General features: G+C 33.1%; 2 protein-coding genes across 6 annotated transcripts; one reads left to right on the top strand and one right to left on the bottom strand.

Moving 5' to 3' along the window:
- Nucleotides 1–2001: 2001 nt before the first annotated feature.
- Nucleotides 2002–2968, top strand: LOC107941971 (putative calcium-binding protein CML19). The gene has a single exon (XM_016875602.2). The coding sequence runs from the start codon at nucleotides 2177–2179 to the stop codon at nucleotides 2600–2602; it is 426 nt and encodes a 141-aa protein (XP_016731091.1). The 5' UTR covers nucleotides 2002–2176; the 3' UTR covers nucleotides 2603–2968.
- A 2744-nt stretch (nucleotides 2969–5712) lies between these two features.
- Nucleotides 5713–18182, bottom strand: LOC107941969 (uncharacterized). 5 transcript variants are annotated; one of them, XM_041097246.1, is made up of 28 exons: nucleotides 17940–18182; nucleotides 17628–17811; nucleotides 16928–17052; nucleotides 16565–16681; nucleotides 16128–16274; nucleotides 15600–15974; nucleotides 15355–15512; nucleotides 14135–14256; nucleotides 13956–14047; nucleotides 13563–13800; nucleotides 13383–13446; nucleotides 12738–12886; nucleotides 12570–12640; nucleotides 12292–12465; nucleotides 11567–11638; nucleotides 10159–10260; nucleotides 9973–10062; nucleotides 9002–9077; nucleotides 8827–8920; nucleotides 8661–8730; nucleotides 8345–8524; nucleotides 8079–8201; nucleotides 7912–7995; nucleotides 7640–7824; nucleotides 7102–7240; nucleotides 6956–7015; nucleotides 6418–6522; nucleotides 5713–6321 (listed from the first exon to the last, which is right to left on the bottom strand). In XM_041097246.1, exons 1-28 carry the CDS (start codon nucleotides 18036–18038, stop codon nucleotides 6208–6210), a joined length of 3609 nt encoding a protein of 1202 aa, XP_040953180.1. In that variant the 5' UTR covers nucleotides 18039–18182; the 3' UTR covers nucleotides 5713–6207. The 5 variants fall into 5 exon arrangements, with proteins under 5 accessions (XP_040953180.1, XP_040953181.1, XP_040953182.1 ...); XM_041097247.1 differs by having other exon boundaries at nucleotides 15615–15974; XM_041097248.1 differs by having other exon boundaries at nucleotides 15624–15974.
- Between the last annotated feature and the right edge of the window lie 597 nt (nucleotides 18183–18779).

Genomic DNA, 18779 nt, shown 5'->3' with positions numbered 1-18779 from the left:
TTATAAAGAATGCAATTGTGTTACTTCACAAATTGGTTCTTATTGAATTGGATTAGCACAAATCCTCTAGGGGATGTAGCTAAATCCTCGAAGCTCTTTACATCCTTAATCTCTTTATAATTGGAGAATTATTTTATAGCACAATCAAGGGGCAAAGCTAAAAATTCTGGGTAGCAAGGTGAAATTATATATTTTTATGAAAATTAAAATGCAATTTCATCATTGTATTAATTTTAAATTTTATAAATTTTGAAGGGACTAAAGTTAAAATTTCCTATTTTATAGCACTCTTAGCTCACATTTGTCTTTAGAATCTTGAGAGCATTTGAACCCAATTTGCCTTCCTTGGAAAGCTTCTTAGATCTTGATTTATAACTTAAAAAACATGTGAAACCAAAGTCAAATAATTAGACGGTTGAAAATTTCTTTTGGGTTGGAATTAAATTGTATTTTTTTACGATAGTAAAAAAGTAATTTCATCATTTTAATAGACTAGACCTTTATACTTTTTAAAGGATTAAATTAAATTTTTATTATTTTTAGGGGGTCAAACTATAATTTTACCATTACTAATTTAAAATTTTATAAATTATAAATGGCCTAAATGAAAAAAATTTCATTTTAAAGGACCCGGGGCCCCTACCTACCCCCTTGGCTCTGCCACTGATTAGAGAGGCCAACTAATTTTTAATGTTTTTGTAACTGAACTGATTATGTCACTGATTTTCACTTCGACCAGTTTGATTAAATAAATTATTTAAAAAACTTATAAAATAAAAAATAGAAAAACCTAGATCAAATCCTAGATCATCCAAATTTCAGCCTGGTACACAACCAATTCAACCTCTTTCTCCATATTAATGTCCTGATTAATTTTTGATCTAATCCTTTTCCAACAACCTTGTTAATTTCTAATCTCGATTGTACCGATGAGGTAATATGATTTTTTTTTTCATCAAAAAAAATTAGAGAATAAGAAAAATTCAAAATATAAGAACATCTTCATTGACGTAAAAAAGACATGAACGAGCATTTTTCTTTTCCTTTTTAAATGATATTTTGGCCGGGAAGTTCGTTTTGACCGTTAATTATAGTTATTAAATAACTCATTCGAAACATGTATATTATTTGGTCAATTTATCACAAGATTTCTATTTCGTCCTTCCAGATGTTCTTTCTTTTGAATACTTACTCTTGATGTCTTGGAAGGGTTAAAATATATTCAAAATCTTCATAAATTCAGAATTTAGTCCCTCTATTTTTAATTTTTAATAATTCAATTCTTTTATTCTTTGGATTTAAATATGTAAGTATAGTGTTAACATTATTAAAATTTTAACCCTTACAACATCATTTTATTGATTACATGGTAATCAAGTGAGTTTTTTTTTTTAAATTTCAAAATGTCTCAATAACAAATTTAGCAAGATAATTTTGATAATATTAACATTGGACCTAAATTTTTAAATTCAAAAAGTAAAAGGACTAAATTCTAAATGTTCGAAGAGCGCATGGACTTGTAGCGTATTTGAGGTTAAAATATGTTATTACTTCATGTACTTCTATAGAATTTGATATTTAGTCCCTGTACCTTAAAAGTTAAAAACCCAATCCTACTTTTTCAATTAAAAAATCTCAGCCCACTAATCATTGTCGTTGATAGTTTCTGTAAAAATTTATTAGTTTAACGTGTGTATTTTTCATTAATTATATATCACATAATATCAAAACCCCTTAACCAACATGCCATGTTGATAAACTTTGATCGGAAATATTAAAAATGTTAATGATTGGGCTAAGATTTTTAGACCAGAAAAGTAAGACTAACTTAATTTTTAACTTTTTTAAGTATAAGAATTAAATCTCAAATTTTATTAAAATACAGGGACTCAAAAAAAGCATATTTTAACCTTTTTGAAAATTCCTGGCAATTTCGTCAATGTTTTCAGTATATATAAACTTGTTTTCGACTACCCATATCTGCAAATCCAACATAATCGATCCCCCGAAAACTTTCCCATATATCTCCTTTTCTTTTTCTTGTTCAAAAACTTTCCCTCCTTCCGAACAGGAAAAGAAAACAAGAGAATTACACATTGAATAATCTCTAAAATTTTCCTTCCTTCCAAAAACAATTAAAACCCATTTTTTTTCCCTTTCTTTCCATTGTAAAACCATGAAGATTAAAATCAAAGAATACGAACGTGTTCTTCGTTATTTCGACAAAGATGGAGATGGTAAAATCTCAGCATCAGAATTAATCCATAGATTAAACCAAATGGGTGAAAATCTATTGTTTAACGAAGCAAAAGTTGCAGTGGAAGCATTGGATTCTAATGGCGATGGATTATTGGATTTAGAGGATTTAATAGCTTTAATGGAAGAAGGAAATGAAGAAGAAAAATTAAAGGATTTGAAGGAAGCTTTTGGGATGTATGATGTTGATGGAAATGGGTTTATTACAGCTCAAGGACTTAAAAGAATGCTTAGTAAACTTGGGGAATTGAAGTCTATTGATGAATGTAAAGTTATGATTAAAAAATTTGATCTTAATGGCGATGGTGTTCTTAGTTTTGAGGAATTTAGAGTTATGATGCAGTGATTAATTTTGGTTGAGAATAAGTTTTTGAAGTGTCGTCTGTCCAACAGTCCAACGGATTTTCAGTTAGTGGAAGCATTGTACTCGAGGTGTTTATGTTCGGTTTTAGTTCCATGTTTTATTTCTCGATTCTAAGTACAGCCCTAATAGGATCACTGAGTTTTTGAAAGCGCCTCCATTGGGACTTTATTTGGAGTAGGGGGACAAAACCCGTGGCCAAAACCAATCATAGATACCCCGAGAACGATATCTCTATTCGAGAGTTTAATCAATCACTTAACAGACAACACTTTAAAAAATTTTCCTACTTTCATTTGTATTTAATTGATGGATTGATTTGTTGTTTGGGATTTAGCATTCTTTTTGTAATTATTTATGGTTGTTTTATCAGTTAAATATGTTGAATTTAATTAAATTATTCATTCTTTTATTTGTATTATATTTGAGTCTTTGAGTAAAACTGAAATATCATTGCTTTTCAATTTTAATGCGTTTTTAATTTTTTTTTCGACCATATATAACTACAACTACAGTTATATTTGAGTAAATTTTCAATTTCCTCATTAAACCATAAAAAATATCATATGATTATAAACACTATTAATTTATTTTATTTTTGTCCCTCAATTTTTATTAAAGATGTAATGGTAGGCTGATGTAACATCAATCCTGTTAAACTTATTACCGATTTACTTATTTTATAGTGGAATGACCAAAATACAATCTAGAAGATAGTTAAGAGACTTTTATAGTTTACCAATGAATTATTATAACATTATGTAAAATATTATAAGCATTATAATAATTTATGTAATTTTATTATAAAAAATTATATATTGAACAGGTAAAATCAAGTCAGTCAATTTTATATTGATAACATCCATTCTGATTGGAATATTTTATCTCAGAAGTAAACTGAAACAATATATTCTAGTTTCCATTTTAATGTTAATATTGGTCGTACTTATACAAAATTTTAATGTTTTCATCTTAATTATTTTCTTTTTTATAAGGCTTAATATAACATTTGGTACTTAAATTTTGACACTTTTTTTTTAATTTAGTACCTAAACTTCACAATTTTTCTTAAGTTGATACTTAATCCTTTTGGAGGTTCAATTTGGTACCTAAACTTTACTCTTTTTCCTAATTTGTTACCTTTTTTTTTGTTTGATTTCGTACTTGTCAAATATTTTACAAATTACTCCAATATACTAAAAATGTTTTCTTATGAGGTAGCAAAAATAATTAATGTATGACCGACATGTGATAGATGATATGATATTTTTTGTATTTTATATGTTCAATTACTTTTAGTTTTATTTATTTATTTATTTTATTAATTAAAAATAATGAATTCCTTTAAATTGGGGGTTTCAAAAATATTTTTTCTTATTTAATATTAATTTGTTAAGCAAAACTCTATCTATTTTTTAACATGAATTTCCTCTAATACTGACAATATTTTTACAGCATAATAATAAAAAAATTCAACACGGTTAGTATTTTGCATAATTTATATAACATTTAATAAATTTAGGTACTAGGTACCAAATTAGAAAAATGTCAAGCTCAGATACCAAATGTTATATTAAGCCTTTTTGTAATTACATTTAAAATAAAAAATAATCATTTAATTAACTAATAATTTTAAAATTAATAATTTCATACCGATATATATAATTCAGATATATATGTACATAATATTTACAATATTTAAAAAATATTGATGAACGGGAAATAATACACCAATGCTGACTGCCTCGGGTAAAACCATACCATTACCTTACCAAAAATGGCCTTACCCTAGAGCTCCCTATTGTCCCTCCATTGCACAATGTCAGGTGCCGTTTATAACTACAGTTTACATGAATATAGACTAAAAAACAGGAAATTTATGCATGTTTATCAAGGTGGTCAGTTCTGCATCTATTCCAACTGTATTAATCAGTGCATATTGTTCGAAATTTATGATAGTGGTCAATTCTGCATCGATTCCAACTGTATTGATCAATAAATATTGTTCTAATGGTAAAGCAAATAAGTAATACTTTTTTTGCACTAACGAAAATTCCAATCACATAGTCAAAATAGTATGCATCAATTAGTGCATTCTATTTCAATGCTAAAGCAAAACAAGCAATATCCTTTTCCGCATCAATGAAAATTCCAACCACGTAAGCTAAGATATGATACATCAATTGATGCGTGAACAATATTAAAAAATATAAAATTCTTAACTATTTACTTTTAAGCTAAAAATTTAATTAGAATATATTGACCAATAAAAAAAATTACATTAAAAAGTAAAGTTTAGCATTTAAAAGAAATTCTCTAACATACTCTCAAATTTAAAATATAGTAAAAAACTCACACGATTATCAAAGAAAAAATCCCTCACTCATCCTTCAACTTCTTTTATTCAATAAATCCCACCCTTCAACTCTTTCTTTTTATTAATGACATCACAAAATTTCTATTTGTGATGTTCATTAATGAATATTTTATATAATTTATAAATATTTTATATTTAAAATTTATTAAATATTGATTTTTATAAATATCTATAACTATTAAATATTTTTTAAAATATTAATAAATCTAAAATGATACACCAAAATAACTATACGTACCAATTATAGTAGAAAACAATACGTACACCGCTTACCACCCTAATTTTTATATATTATAGTGTTCAAAATATTTTACTTTAATAATTTACTTTCTTTAGTTATTATCTTCATGAATGAAAATTTGTCGCAAAATATTGGGTCATAGAGCTTGCCTTTAAAAAAATTCAGAAATAAAATTATTTTAAAAATTTTAAAATAAAAAATTAATTAAATATTGATGTAACAATCCAAGTATACCAAATTAACAAAGTTAACAAATTTTAAATTTTCTATCTATTTAGATGTGATTTGACAAAAAAATACAAGTTCAAAGACTAAAAGACACCAAAAATTACAAATTACAAATAAAAACTAAAATACACCATACGAAAACCCAAGATGAAACGATGTAACAGTTATTTTTATTAACCCAAAACCACCAGCCCAATCAATATGTAAAAGTTAAAACATTTTAAATATATTTATATAATGTTCCACTGATAAATAATAATCTAAGCCGGATAAGCCCGAGATCAGATTATTTTATTGATGATGAATTTCTGACAGAACATGAAAAAGAATCACTATAAATATATTATATACTCACAGCGTCCTCTCTTTCTTTTTTTCCTTATGAGATCGTTAAATTAACTTAAATACAACAAAACCAAAAACATGCTCTTTTTTTGTGCAGGCACTAAAGGAGATGACACAGAGGAACCAAAACAAAAGCAGCTTAACCCAAGAGCCCGAAATATCGGTTTAGGTTTCGCTGCCTTAAAATACCGACCATCCCCGGACCAGCCTGATGATATTAAGTGAGAAACATAACTTAAAAAAACCTATACTTTCATTATACAGACAAAATACGAGTGAGCCACACCGGACATGTACCGGCACAGTAAACTTACTTGCATACAGGCCTTTAGAAGAAGAGCAGAGAGAAATTTTGGAAGATACGTACGAACCATTTGTACAAAGACACCGACAGGGGCTTCACATGAAGTAGCTGAGAGCCTTCTTTCTTCGTGACCCACCCTCACCGTAGAGCTCGTTCCATTGAAGCAGCTCAGTCATGTTCACGGACTCAGAAGATACGCTGGCACATACCTGTTAAGATTTGAAATGTAAGGTAACTTAGTTATCGAACTTTTCTCCTTTTTTTGGAAGAAAAATAACTAATATAACTTGTTTTTTATAGATTACCCGCTCATGGGCATATTTGAAGTCGTCCATGTTTAGAGAACGTATATCAGCACTCCCACTCAAAGGCGGAGGAGGTTTGCCCTCTGCTAGAGCAGCAGCTCGTTCCTGCCATCGATGTTGAACTATTAAAACACAATGGCAATATGCAAATACAATATGATCCTTTTATTCTTATTTTACTTCTCATCTCTATTTCAGACAATTATAAAGAAAACAAATATATTAGCAGTCAACCCTTGCATAATGGTCGAAACTCAAAAGTCAATCACTCGAAGCTTTAACATTAGGAATTAGTTTTATTCATAAACATAGATGGTAAATATCGAGCATTGGTACTTCGATTAAGGAATGCAAGAATAATACACAATCTACCTAACCTAACAGCTCAATTCAACAATAAAAAGTACACTCGCAAATGACCACCACTGAATCTAGTAGTTATTGTTGCATCGACAAATTATATGGATAGAGCCAAAATAGATCAATACAAAAAAATATAGTAAACATTAGTCAATGAGACATTTACCACAATACCTACCTTTTTCTCCTTCTCCAAAATCTCTTTAATTGGACGGTGTGCAGCAGTCACACAAAGATTCTGCAATATAACAGAATAATCAAGCAGTCAGCTAATAGTCTACAAGAAAATCCATCAGAAGTTGGAAAAAGACCAGACGATAGAACCTTAAGGTCGCTCCCAGAATATCCATCTGTCATACTCGCAACAGCATCAAAATCAACCTCAGGGGACAAGTCCTCCTTTGCAAGAATAACCTTTAGTATTTTTGCTCTATTTGCAGCATCTGGCAAATTTACCATCAATCTGCCAAATTACCAAAACATTAGAACAAGGCCTCAAAGTACCAGTAACTTAAACTGGATTAAGCTTGTGATATATGCATGACACATGCAGCATATATGTGCAGAAGTTGGACTGCAACAAAAGGAAGTAAAGAAAAAAGGAAAAAAGAAAATAGTTTTTTGTAAAAATTCCAAGTATTTATTGTACAAGAAATTTTATATTTCCAAAAAGAGGATTGTAAAGGCCTTTTCATTCGTCTTTCCTCTAAAAGGTAAGATCGTATCTCGAGAAAATGGTCTAGCAGGAAAGTAGGCAGTAGTGGTCCCACAGTTTCTGTTAGTGAAAAGCCTTTTTTATTTTAAAATAAAGGGGAACGTGCATCTTTATTTTCCTCCAAAAGGAGCCATACTGATACTTTACCTCCGTGGCAGCCTTCTAATGACAGCCTCATCAAGGTCAAAAGGCCGATTTGTGGCTGCAAGTACAAGGACCCGTTCTGTGTCTTTTGTACGTAGACCATCCCAGTTCACCATAAATTCGTTTTTCATCTTACGCATGGCTTCATGCTCCCCAGGATTTTCTCTCCGGCCCAGCATGCTATCAACCTACAAGAAACAGCAGAGAGGAAACCACATCATGAATTGGCATAGACCCAAACTGAAAATACAAATTGAGGATCATGAATAACTAACCTCATCAACAAATATGACACTTGGAGCAATTTTACTGGCCAAGGAAAAAACAGCTTTCACGTATTTCTCACCCTCACCAAACCACTGCAGCAAAATAGATACATAATTTCAAGTAAGATATGATAGAATAGCAAAATTAAATCAGGCAAAGGAACAACAAAACTGACCTTTGATGTGATGCTTGACATGGATATATTAATGAAGTTCGCACCAGCTTCAGTAGCCACAGCTTTTGCCAGCATAGTTTTCCCAGTTCCAGGAGGTCCGAATAAGAGTATGCCCTTGCAAGGCTGCCAACATAATAGCTCAGAGTGAGAATATTCATTGCAAACAAAGAGAATAAAAGAACTCCGTAGAAGAGTACCAAAAAGATGCAACTTAGATAGCTAGCAAAATTTCAAAAGAATCAGCTCATTGATATATCTTAGATAACCTTAGTAAGTTGCCCCTTGCAAAAGAGTTCAGGCCTCTGTAAAGGAAGCATAACTAACTCCTTTAATGTATCCTTCACGTTTTCAAGAGCTCCGATATCATCAAAGGTAACTCCAATATCACTGGGTGGAATAACATCAGCTAAAAGCCTTTTCTCAAATTCATTTTCGGTTACGACATCCTGAGATCACCAAAACCACCACAATGAAGATTAATGGACATTTACTCAGAAGAGAATACAAAATAATTTAGGAAACAAGAGAACCAAAATGAGACTTGATAGAGCATCTCATTTTGCAGGAAGGTACTGAAAGAACCTTAAGTGACTTCTTCAAGCTTTTAGATTCATTCTGGATAGCCTGTAAGATCTCAATGCCATATTGAATGCTGCCAGAATAGCAATTGTGTTATAATTGCATCTCCAACAATTGACTGTGCAGTTAAAATATTCTAACAGAAATGAAAAGATTATGTATCCCGAACCTTTCACATGATAAAACAAGCCTCACATCGGCATCCGCTTCAGGATGCTGCATTAGATGGTGACTTAAAGCCCACCCAACAACTTTCTCAGCACCTAGGATGGAAGGCAAAATATAAATTTATAAACTTTAACTCTAGGATTATTGATATGATGATATGTAAAAAGAAAACTAACTTTCATTTGTAAGGGTTTGATCCTTGATGCATAAAGTTTCAAGCCCTTTACATTCCATCCCACTCCGACCCAAAACCTACATAAAAGAATGAAAAATATAATAATAGTAATCATTTTCAAAATGCCACCACATCTATATAACCATGGCATGTCAAGAGAGTAATCAAACATTGAAAAATCTTAAGATTAGAGTCAGTTAGCATGAAGTCAAAGACCATTTTAAGCCTTGTCCTGGTAATAGAAAAGGTAATCACAATCTCTAATTTGTTAGGAGGCTCAATACTAAGGGCCAGAGGAAGAAAGATGACGGGGAGAGCAATTATGAAGCCAAATAACCTAAAGGGAAAACACACGGGGTGAAAACATCAATAATCTCCTCTTGCATTCACAAATCGATTTCTCCAAATTTTAGCCTTTGGACATCCATAAAACTTGGAAAAAGACTTTACAAGGAAACCTTGCACACAAAAAGGACTTTTGCACAGAATTACCACCCTTTGACAAGCCCTCTTGGAAAATGCTCCCTCAACATGTCAGGAACTTCGTAAATGATTTCATGTGACAATATTTTCCAACTCAGCATCAAATTAGAAGTAATTATCAGATTTTAAATCCTAATCCTAAGACCAGGAGTAGTAAATTTATTCCAAAGTAAATTCCAAAGTGCAAGCCACACCACATCATACCCCAAGAGAATAACATAATGGGTATACAAGTACAAAAAATGCTTGCAAAGAAAAAGGATCTTCTAACCAAACAACAGTTTCTATAATATAATTTTTAGGTGAATAGCCAGGAAAGTTCTCCCATGCAACTGTGCCATCCTTAATGGCAATTAAGAGTCCCAGAATTCCACAATGACTATCTGAAGAGAACTAAAAGTTTCACCAAACCTAAAGCCTCCAATAGAAGATAAAGGCAACATAAACCAATCTTTAGCATTTAAAAGACCAAAAAAGAAGAAAACTAACAGTTCGTAGAAGATTCAAATTCCCCTTCATTTTAAGAGTTTCAGCATCACGATCCAATTGGTGCTTCCAAGATGCAAGCACAGCTTCATCCTGTAGCACATAAGCTTCAATAATAAGTTCCATTTTAGAGAACACATATTTGCGAAGCAACAAACACAACTCATATTTGGGATACACCATACAGACCTGTGGCATGTGAATGGTAACTTTATTTGGAAAAAGCTTAGTCAAAATTTTTGTAGCCTTCGGAACTTCCTTCCCCCTGTCATGCAACCTACCAAAGCTATCCTGAAAATAGCAAAACATCACACCCCTTAAATTAACAATAACCTATACAATAGCCTCTAACATGGTTGGCATATGAATGGTAACTTTATTTAGAAAATGCTTAGTAAAAATTTAAGTAGCCTTCTGAACTTCCTTCCCCCTGTCACGCAACCTACCAAAACTACCCTGAAATATCAAAACATTACACCCATTAAGTTAACAATGACCTAGAAAACAGCCTCTAACGTGGTAATTTTATTTGGAAAAAGCTTAGTCAAAATTTTTGTAGCCTCCAGGAACATCCTTCACCCCGTCATGCAACCTAATATCCAAAAAATATCAAAACATCACACCCCTTAAATTAACAATAACCTATACATAGCCTCCAACATGGTAAAGTGTGAACTCAAAAATGTACAAGTGAGTGTAGGAGGAAAAGCAAAAAAGCGAAAACAGGGAACGTGAACAGCTGCTCCAGCATCTTTACAACATAACTATAACTAAAAGTAGCATAAAGATGAAACAGCTCAACTAAAAATAGAACTAAACTTAGTTATCCCAGATTCAATTCAATGAGACGCCCAATACTAAATACAACATGTTACCAATATGCTCCAAATTCAGTTCTCATAAGAGAAATCCAAATAACTTCAAACTTACCATTTTCGGTTTACATGCCATGCAATTAAAAACATTAATTCCATCAACATGAAAAGGCTCAGAAAGCTTCTACTCAAGCATTTCAATGCAATACCAAAGAAAAAAAATATTAATGACTTACATAACATGCAACTACCAAAATGTGAAAAATACTTGAGTTATATAGGCAATGATACCTACAGTCAGTACCAATGCATAACTCGCATCATTGTAAAAACCCAGAATTAGGACTTTTTTCTAAGAAATGCACAGTTGAACACGAAATCAAATACTCTACAGTGTGACTGACAGAAAATGCCAGTAGCCCAGCAAAGCCATTGGAGAATAGAACCACCCGTATGACTGACTAAGAGTAAATACTTCGAGCATCAGAGAACTAAAGATAAATTACATGAGCATCATAATTACATGACATTTTCACGAGTTAAAAGAGTATGAGAAACTTGAAATGCGAGCATTTTCTATTACAAACTAATCAAAAGTTTCAAAAGGAAGAACCACAAAGAAGTCCTGAAATGCAAACAGCTTTGCACCCCTTCATTGTGGAAACCACCCACAGTCACCATCAGTTACAAATATAGTAAATAAAATAAATATAACCATCCATAGGACCAAAACTTAGCCCCCACCAGAGAGAGCGAGACTTTCCAAAAGATAGAATCATTACCGGAAATGCCAAGTCAAGGAGAGCAGTTTGGCTTCCACCAAATTTTGTGAAAAGCAAACCACCAGGATGCGACTGCAAGGATAAAGTATCATAGGGTAAGGTACTCCTAGATCTAACATACAAATGAGAAGACAAACCAAATTACTCTAGAGTCTCCTGAGCAAACCCTTAAAATAATGACTAAGAAATGTAAACATACTCTTAACCACAAATCTTTCTTATTATTTATGATAGAAGATTACCCCCAAACTAAAAAAATGATGTTTAATAGCTAATGCTATTCAGAACATATATCACAGATCATATAAAAGTTGGGGTAGGGTTACACAGGTCATAGAGATTGCCTACGTAACAACTAAAAGACAATAAGCAGTTATCTGAAGAACGGCATTTCTTTTGTCATTAACACAATTAACTTCCTCTTTGAATCACCCTACCGCTTAAATTCATTGCTTTTGCTAATTTGATTCAACTCCCCTCTAATATTGATGTCTTAATTTATCTTTTCACAATCCAAAACAAGATGAATTCATTTAGCTTAAGGCATCAAAAGATAGCAAGAGACCAAATAAGAACCAGTTATTGAGGATTTTAGCTGAAGCATTCTGTCAAAAACTTTATACATTTAGTTCATGCCACAAGTGAACAAGTATCGATCTAGGCGGGGAACAATTGCGTCCAGCCATAAACAACTCAGAAAGGTTAAAATAAACAAACAAATGTACCTTCTCCTTACGGTTGTCAGTATGAGTGTGTGAACCAATTACAATGACATTATCAGGAAGCTTTTCAAGTTTGCTCTTAAATGTGGAGTAAGAGTCTGTATTTCCTGCAAGAGACTTCTCAGCGTCTTTCATAAACAAAATAAAAGGAGAAGTTCTGCTCTCACTGTGTATAGCCTGACAAAAATATTAGATTTAAGTTAATAAGAAATCAAAAATGGAAGCAAACTGTATAGCCAGACAACAATCATACAGTTGGTCGAAGATAAAGAATAAGTTACCTCAAACAAAGTGTTAATGAGTAATCTATCTAAATCCTCTGTGCTTGAGTTCTCCAAACGAAGGTCAGAAGCTACATTGCAAGAAAGAGTGAAAGAAACAGAGACAGGGCTTAGTAATCATAAGCTTAAACATAGATGCAAAACATGGAGAGATGTACAAAACATTACCATTGCAGAAAAATCCATGGCCCACCTCACGAATATTTCCAAGGTCAACGCCATCAGGTATGGGTTTATCAAATCTTACACCAATTTTTGAGAAAGGATTGTCTGCAAAGAGTAACATGACTTTCCCGCGAACCCCATAAGGAGGGCCTCTGTAGATTGAATTGATAAAAGAATAAATTAAAGCATGGTAATAGAAAACGCCTAGTCACAAAAAAACAAAAAAGAAAAAGTGAGAGATAGGATAAAACTAGAAAACTGCATGGCTGGCCATATTTGGTGAGTTGATATCAAGTGGAAGGGCATGTTCATTTTCACCCTTAAATGAGAGAAACAGAAGGGCATTTAAAATTACATAATATCACTAAAACATGTTAGAGTGGTTCCAATTAAATTAAAACTGTGTAGGAACACGGCTATTCTTTAGTTCTCATCAAATGATTTCATCGAGACTAGGTTATTGAGGACCATGCTGACATTTGAAAGTACTAAGAAAGATGAGTTTGCTATTCAGGTGGGAAAGACTTGCAGATAAGTTCCAACAACTAATCACTTGGATCATTGGATGCTAAAATGAGAAGAGACAACATGCTGAATTCAAGCCACCTTTTGAATCTCTCCAAATATAGTAGAGAGAGGTTGCAGTACCTAGATGGAGATGCTGCTGGATATAGACTGCCTGAAGTTGAATTCATAAATTTTACTCTGTCACCTGCATGATCCATGTTAGGTAAATAGTCACGAAACTAAATACAAATAACAATGCCTATGAAAATGTTAATGACACAAAAACCTAATCTGAAAGGTCTTTTAAGAAAATGTAAATACCTATCTTAAACATTTTATTCTTAGATGATCCAGATGAGGGCATGGTATCAGCTTCTGTCTTTGGCAGAGATTCAGGGTCACAAGTAGCATCAGGCACAGCACTTGAAGTGTCTGCTTCAACAGCTGGAGCCAAACTATTGGCCAATTCAATGGGCCCAGAATTCTGTTTGGTGCAGGTGCAGGATTTTTCAGCATTGACACCATCCTTCAGAAGCTCAGCTTCCTTTGAAGACAAACCCTATAACATATTTAGATCAATAATTTACCAAGTTATGTGCCTTTAGTATCTTTGACTTATGAAGCAATAATATGCTAACAAAGAAATTGGATGATGACAGCCATAATAACGTAATAATGTCAAAAATCAAATAACCCATAAAAGTGATGTCTTACACCCAAAAAAGAATGGCTATCAAAAATGAGCAATTTGGCCCCAAAATAATTAGCAAGCGCCTTCGTCAGCATCTCCTGATATATCTCAGACCCTGCATTTACATTTGAAGGAAAAGCTCAGTTTTGCAGCTTAATGCTACTAATACAAGACACAAAAATAACAAAGCATACTCACATACCTGCAGGGCCTGAAAGCAAAATCCGTGGGTTCACAGTGGTTAGATCTGAAGTATATTTCACGTGTTCTTTGTGCTTGAGGTGTATAATTGAAGCTGCTATGAGCACATTTTTTGTATTTTCACTGGAAAGATAGAAATTCACCCCCTTAATGATGTATCATTCAATAAATAACCAAACTCAGAGCAAAACTACTGGGAAAAAACATTGAGAATGCATAGACTAAACAGCATAAACTTCAAGAGCTAAACTATCATACGAACAGTGACAACTTTGAATTACTAGCTATTGTATTATCACATACCGACACGGTCAGAGATTTATTGAAGAAAGATAATTGAAGAGCGGACCTACTTGTTTCTCATTCTTTCCTTCCCTAACAGTCTCTCATGCTCACTAACAGAATTCCTTTTCTAGATAACCAAATCGTGATTCAGTAGCTAAGTTAGCTTCTGTCCATGCTAGCTTTCAAAGTCAGTGAGCACTGAGATACCTTCCTCATCCATCCACTCTCAAATTAATTCTTCCTCTTGAATTTTCTTTCATGTGCTTATGCCCAATTAACTTGGCTCTTTTCCTTCCATTCCGCTCTCCTAACATTCTAGGAATCAACATAACTCCCAACATAGACTAATCAAACCCAGTTTCCTTCATGGTTAAATAGAAGACCTTCCATCGGAAATAAGCTTTGAATCTCAAATGGTTAGATCAGTATGATGGGGAAAATGTTCTGTCCCAGCTTTAGTCAAGTCCAAAAATAGCAATTTTATGTGTTCATTGTCTTTCTTCCACTAGCACATAAAACACAGCCAACCGGGGAATCACAAATAGAAATAGAGTGGTTATATTAATGAGTAAAACTAGTAGGTTTTCTTGATGGTCCTATGCATGTGGGAAAAGTTCAGTTGCAAGATAAACTAACTTCCAATTATCTTCCCAAACCCTTCTACTTGGATTCAAAAAATGAAAGAATTTAACACAAACTGAGAAACAGCTGCCAAAATATTTTCTAGTAAAATATGAGATTGCCAAAAACTTTAAGAAATAATCCAAATTGATCACTGAATGTTGTAATATAGCACACAAGCCAGAGTTTAGGTATGCTCTTAATTGTACTCACGTAAGCAGGAATGTGATGAAAAAAAGATTAAGAGAAATCTGGTTTATATTTGAAACATTTTTTTAATAAAAAAGAGATAGTATGCACAAAATTGTACCATACCTTAAATAATATGGGAAGTTATCAAATGACACGTCTAAGTTTCTGCCATCAAGAATTCCTGCATGAATGTCCTCTTTGAATACCGCACAGCGAAGTGATATACTTGATAGCATTGTCGGCTGTGAGTCCTTCACCCACTCGTTTCTTCCGTCCAATACCTGTTTACAGATACTTTTACTCAATTTCAGATTACAACTAGTTGATGGTGCAAACATCCTCAAGAAAGGCCTTAGCAAATCATTCACCCCAGAGAGTTTTACATTGCCTGCCTCTGTGTTGGAGTCGTGGTTGCAATCAAGATGAAGAGTCTTGTTGACTGATCCAACCTCTGCAGCTTTATCATTCCCTATGTTTGCAGTTGAATTTCCTTCCATGCCATCAAGATCAACATCCGCAGCAGTAGACACCTCAGTCACCTGCGGGATCTTACTGCTGGCTTGAGGAGGCGATTTCCAGCGCGATAAATCTGGCCTCAAGCTTGAAAGTGATGCCAATATGGTAGCCGCCCCAGTAACAGCTGATGAATCTCCTGACCTCCTCTCAAGCTGCAGAAACTTTCCTATGGTATTCTGGACCTCTGCACCCTTAACTGCAACATCAGTCATGAGTTGCTGAAATATCTAAATTAATTGAAATTATATTAAGGAGATAACAAAAATAAGCACAGACATAAAAACAAATAACCAGTAAGATATAAGAACAAAAGCACTATTATAACACTCAACAAACAAGTGGACTTTAACTGATTGCCCTCAAACCCAAGGAAAGGATACATATGCATGATTCCCCAGCAAACCGAAGACCACTTCATCACCCGACTTAAGCACGCAAGAGTTACTTTTCTTCAGCACTGTCCCATTTACTTGCACTGACCCCTTGCTCCCAGTGCTTTCTAACATGGCTGCTGCGCTGCCTTCGTGCTGATCATGTCGACAAATAATGAGTACTCATACTGCATGTACATATTAAGGAGTTTATCTCCACAACACAAATATAAGCAGTGACTGCCCAAACAAAACATTGAGAAATAAGGAGGCAGAAAAAAAGCAGAAAACCCAAAATCCAAAGAGCTAATGCATCTAAAAAGGGCCACTGCAGGATGCCCACAAATAATCAGGGAGTGGCAAATACCATGTGTATGCATAAGTGTTCTTAATTTAGTATCAATCCAGAAAAAGGTAACATATTGAATGTAAAATTTAAGTGATACCTGGGTGTGCTTTATCTTGCAAAGCACTGCACTAATTGTCTGGTCCTTTAATTGGAAATCGCAGTTTTTACTCGAGCCAATCGTGAAATTTGATGTGCAAATGGAAACATTAGGATTCTGTAGTTCACAAATGTGACCAACTCATTAGAAATAGTATCACAATATATATACAAGTCAAAACTCAGAAAGAAAACCAGTAATTCAGATATCTAAAATGTGCTATACACACAAAACGAATAAATATACAGACAGAAGATTCTTATCCAAAAGATAATCTGAAAGTACAGTGCTTTTTATGTCAACTACCAAGCAAACAAAGAGTAATTACTATAGATGTTTTCAAAAAGGGAGGTTTGAATTTACCTGCGCAGACTGCGATAAAAGTCTGCCCCAAGGTGTAGACGTATCAAAATTTGGATTTTGTTTCTGGGAAATACTCCAAGTAGTGAACGAACTCCTCCCCTTATCCAACAGAACCGGCGCAGAACCTTTAACACAACAAGCAAATCCACATCCAGTAAAAAGGACACTCAAATTTCAAAAAGAAAAAAGAATTCAGAAAAGCAAATGCAAATCCAAACTAACTCAAACTACCATTAAAATTAGGAAGCCATAAATGAAATAAATAAAAAGCAAATCCAATAATTTACAGAAAGTGACACCTTCAAAACAACAAGCAACTCCGTAAAAATAACACTCCAATTTAAAAAAAGATTCAGAAAAGCAGATGCAAATCCAAATTGAAGTCAAATGACACTTAAAATCAGGAAGCCATATGAAATAACTAAAAGGCAAATCCAAGAACTTACTGAAAGTGACACCTTGAAGACAACAAGCAAATCCGTAAAAAATAACACTCTAATTTTTTTTTAAAAATCAGAAAAAGCAAATGCAAATCCTAACTTCAATTCAAGAAGCAAGAAATGAAATAACTGAAAACCAGATTTCGAGACACAGACGCATCTCAAAACTCAAAATGCAAATCCAATTTCACTAAAATGAAACTCAAAACAGAAAAGAAATTAACCAATCACGTAAAGCTCAGAACCAAAACAAAACTAACCATCAGCGATCGGCGCTACCACGGCGACAGCAGCCGATGATGTCTCACCCTTCCCAGCGTTATTCACATCATCTCCGGCGATCGGAGTCTCACCGTTTCCACAATATCCGGGATCCACGGCGGGCGGCGTACACATTTCTTTGGAACTCTCCGCCGCCGGCATCGATTTCTCCGCATTTTCCACCTGCAAAAAAACAAAAACAAAACCGCTGAAAAGTCAAATACCTTCACTCAAATCCGCCACTCTCAAACCCCTCAAAAAAAACCAAAAAATTTCAAAAAAAATCTTTTGGATGCGTTTTACGCTGAAACCTTTTGTCGTTTCGGAGATGGAGGCTTATCTTCAGAAGAAGAAGAAGATCTCTTGTTATTATTACCAGATAGAGATCCACTTCGTCTCGTTGACACCATGACTCTCTCCTTTTTCTTTTCTTTTTTGTCTCTCTTCACCACTGTATTAAAAAGAGAGAAATTGAAAGATTGAAATTATAAAATTGTTTGTTTGAGAGTATTTATTTTCTTTGTGAATTTTATTTCTTTATTTAAAAAAACCCTTTTTGGTGAACGGAACGGAAGTTCACAACACCCCCGTCTTGGAGGCTTTTACAATTACATTATATTAAACGTGGTCGTATTGGGAGGTGATCGTGCTTGAGAAAGTCAGATTGTATTTTAATTTTTTTTACTATCTTTAAATTAGTTTTTATATATTAAATTAAATAGTAAAATGATCCTATATTTTAAAATTTTATCTATTTTTATTATTAAAAATTAATATGACTCATAAAAAATCAATTAGTTACACTGGTGTATCATGAGTACTTTAGGTTTTGGTACATAGATTAATTTTTAACAATAAAAATAAATAATTTTTTAACGAAATAATTATTTTACTCTTTGATCTAACGCATAATGACAAATTTACTGATTTCTTTAGTAGATAGGATAAAATGCAATCTAACTTCTAAAACAATAACCCCCATGTACTTTTGCCATTAGATTGGTCTTGGTTAGGATGGATGTTTAAGATCCATTATTTATCCTCGATAAATCTAAATGATGATAATAAATTTAGCATTTAAAATTTATATTTTTGTTAATTTGGTTCTCATTTATTAGCTAAATTTAGCACTCAACTTTTTAAAATGAGTC

Source organism: Gossypium hirsutum, chromosome D07 (assembly GCF_007990345.1).
Source record: "Gossypium hirsutum isolate 1008001.06 chromosome D07, Gossypium_hirsutum_v2.1, whole genome shotgun sequence".
NCBI classification, from domain to species: domain Eukaryota; kingdom Viridiplantae; phylum Streptophyta; class Magnoliopsida; order Malvales; family Malvaceae; genus Gossypium; species Gossypium hirsutum.
The sequence above is the reverse complement of the archived record's forward strand: the minus strand, read 5'-3'. Positions and strand labels throughout refer to the sequence as shown.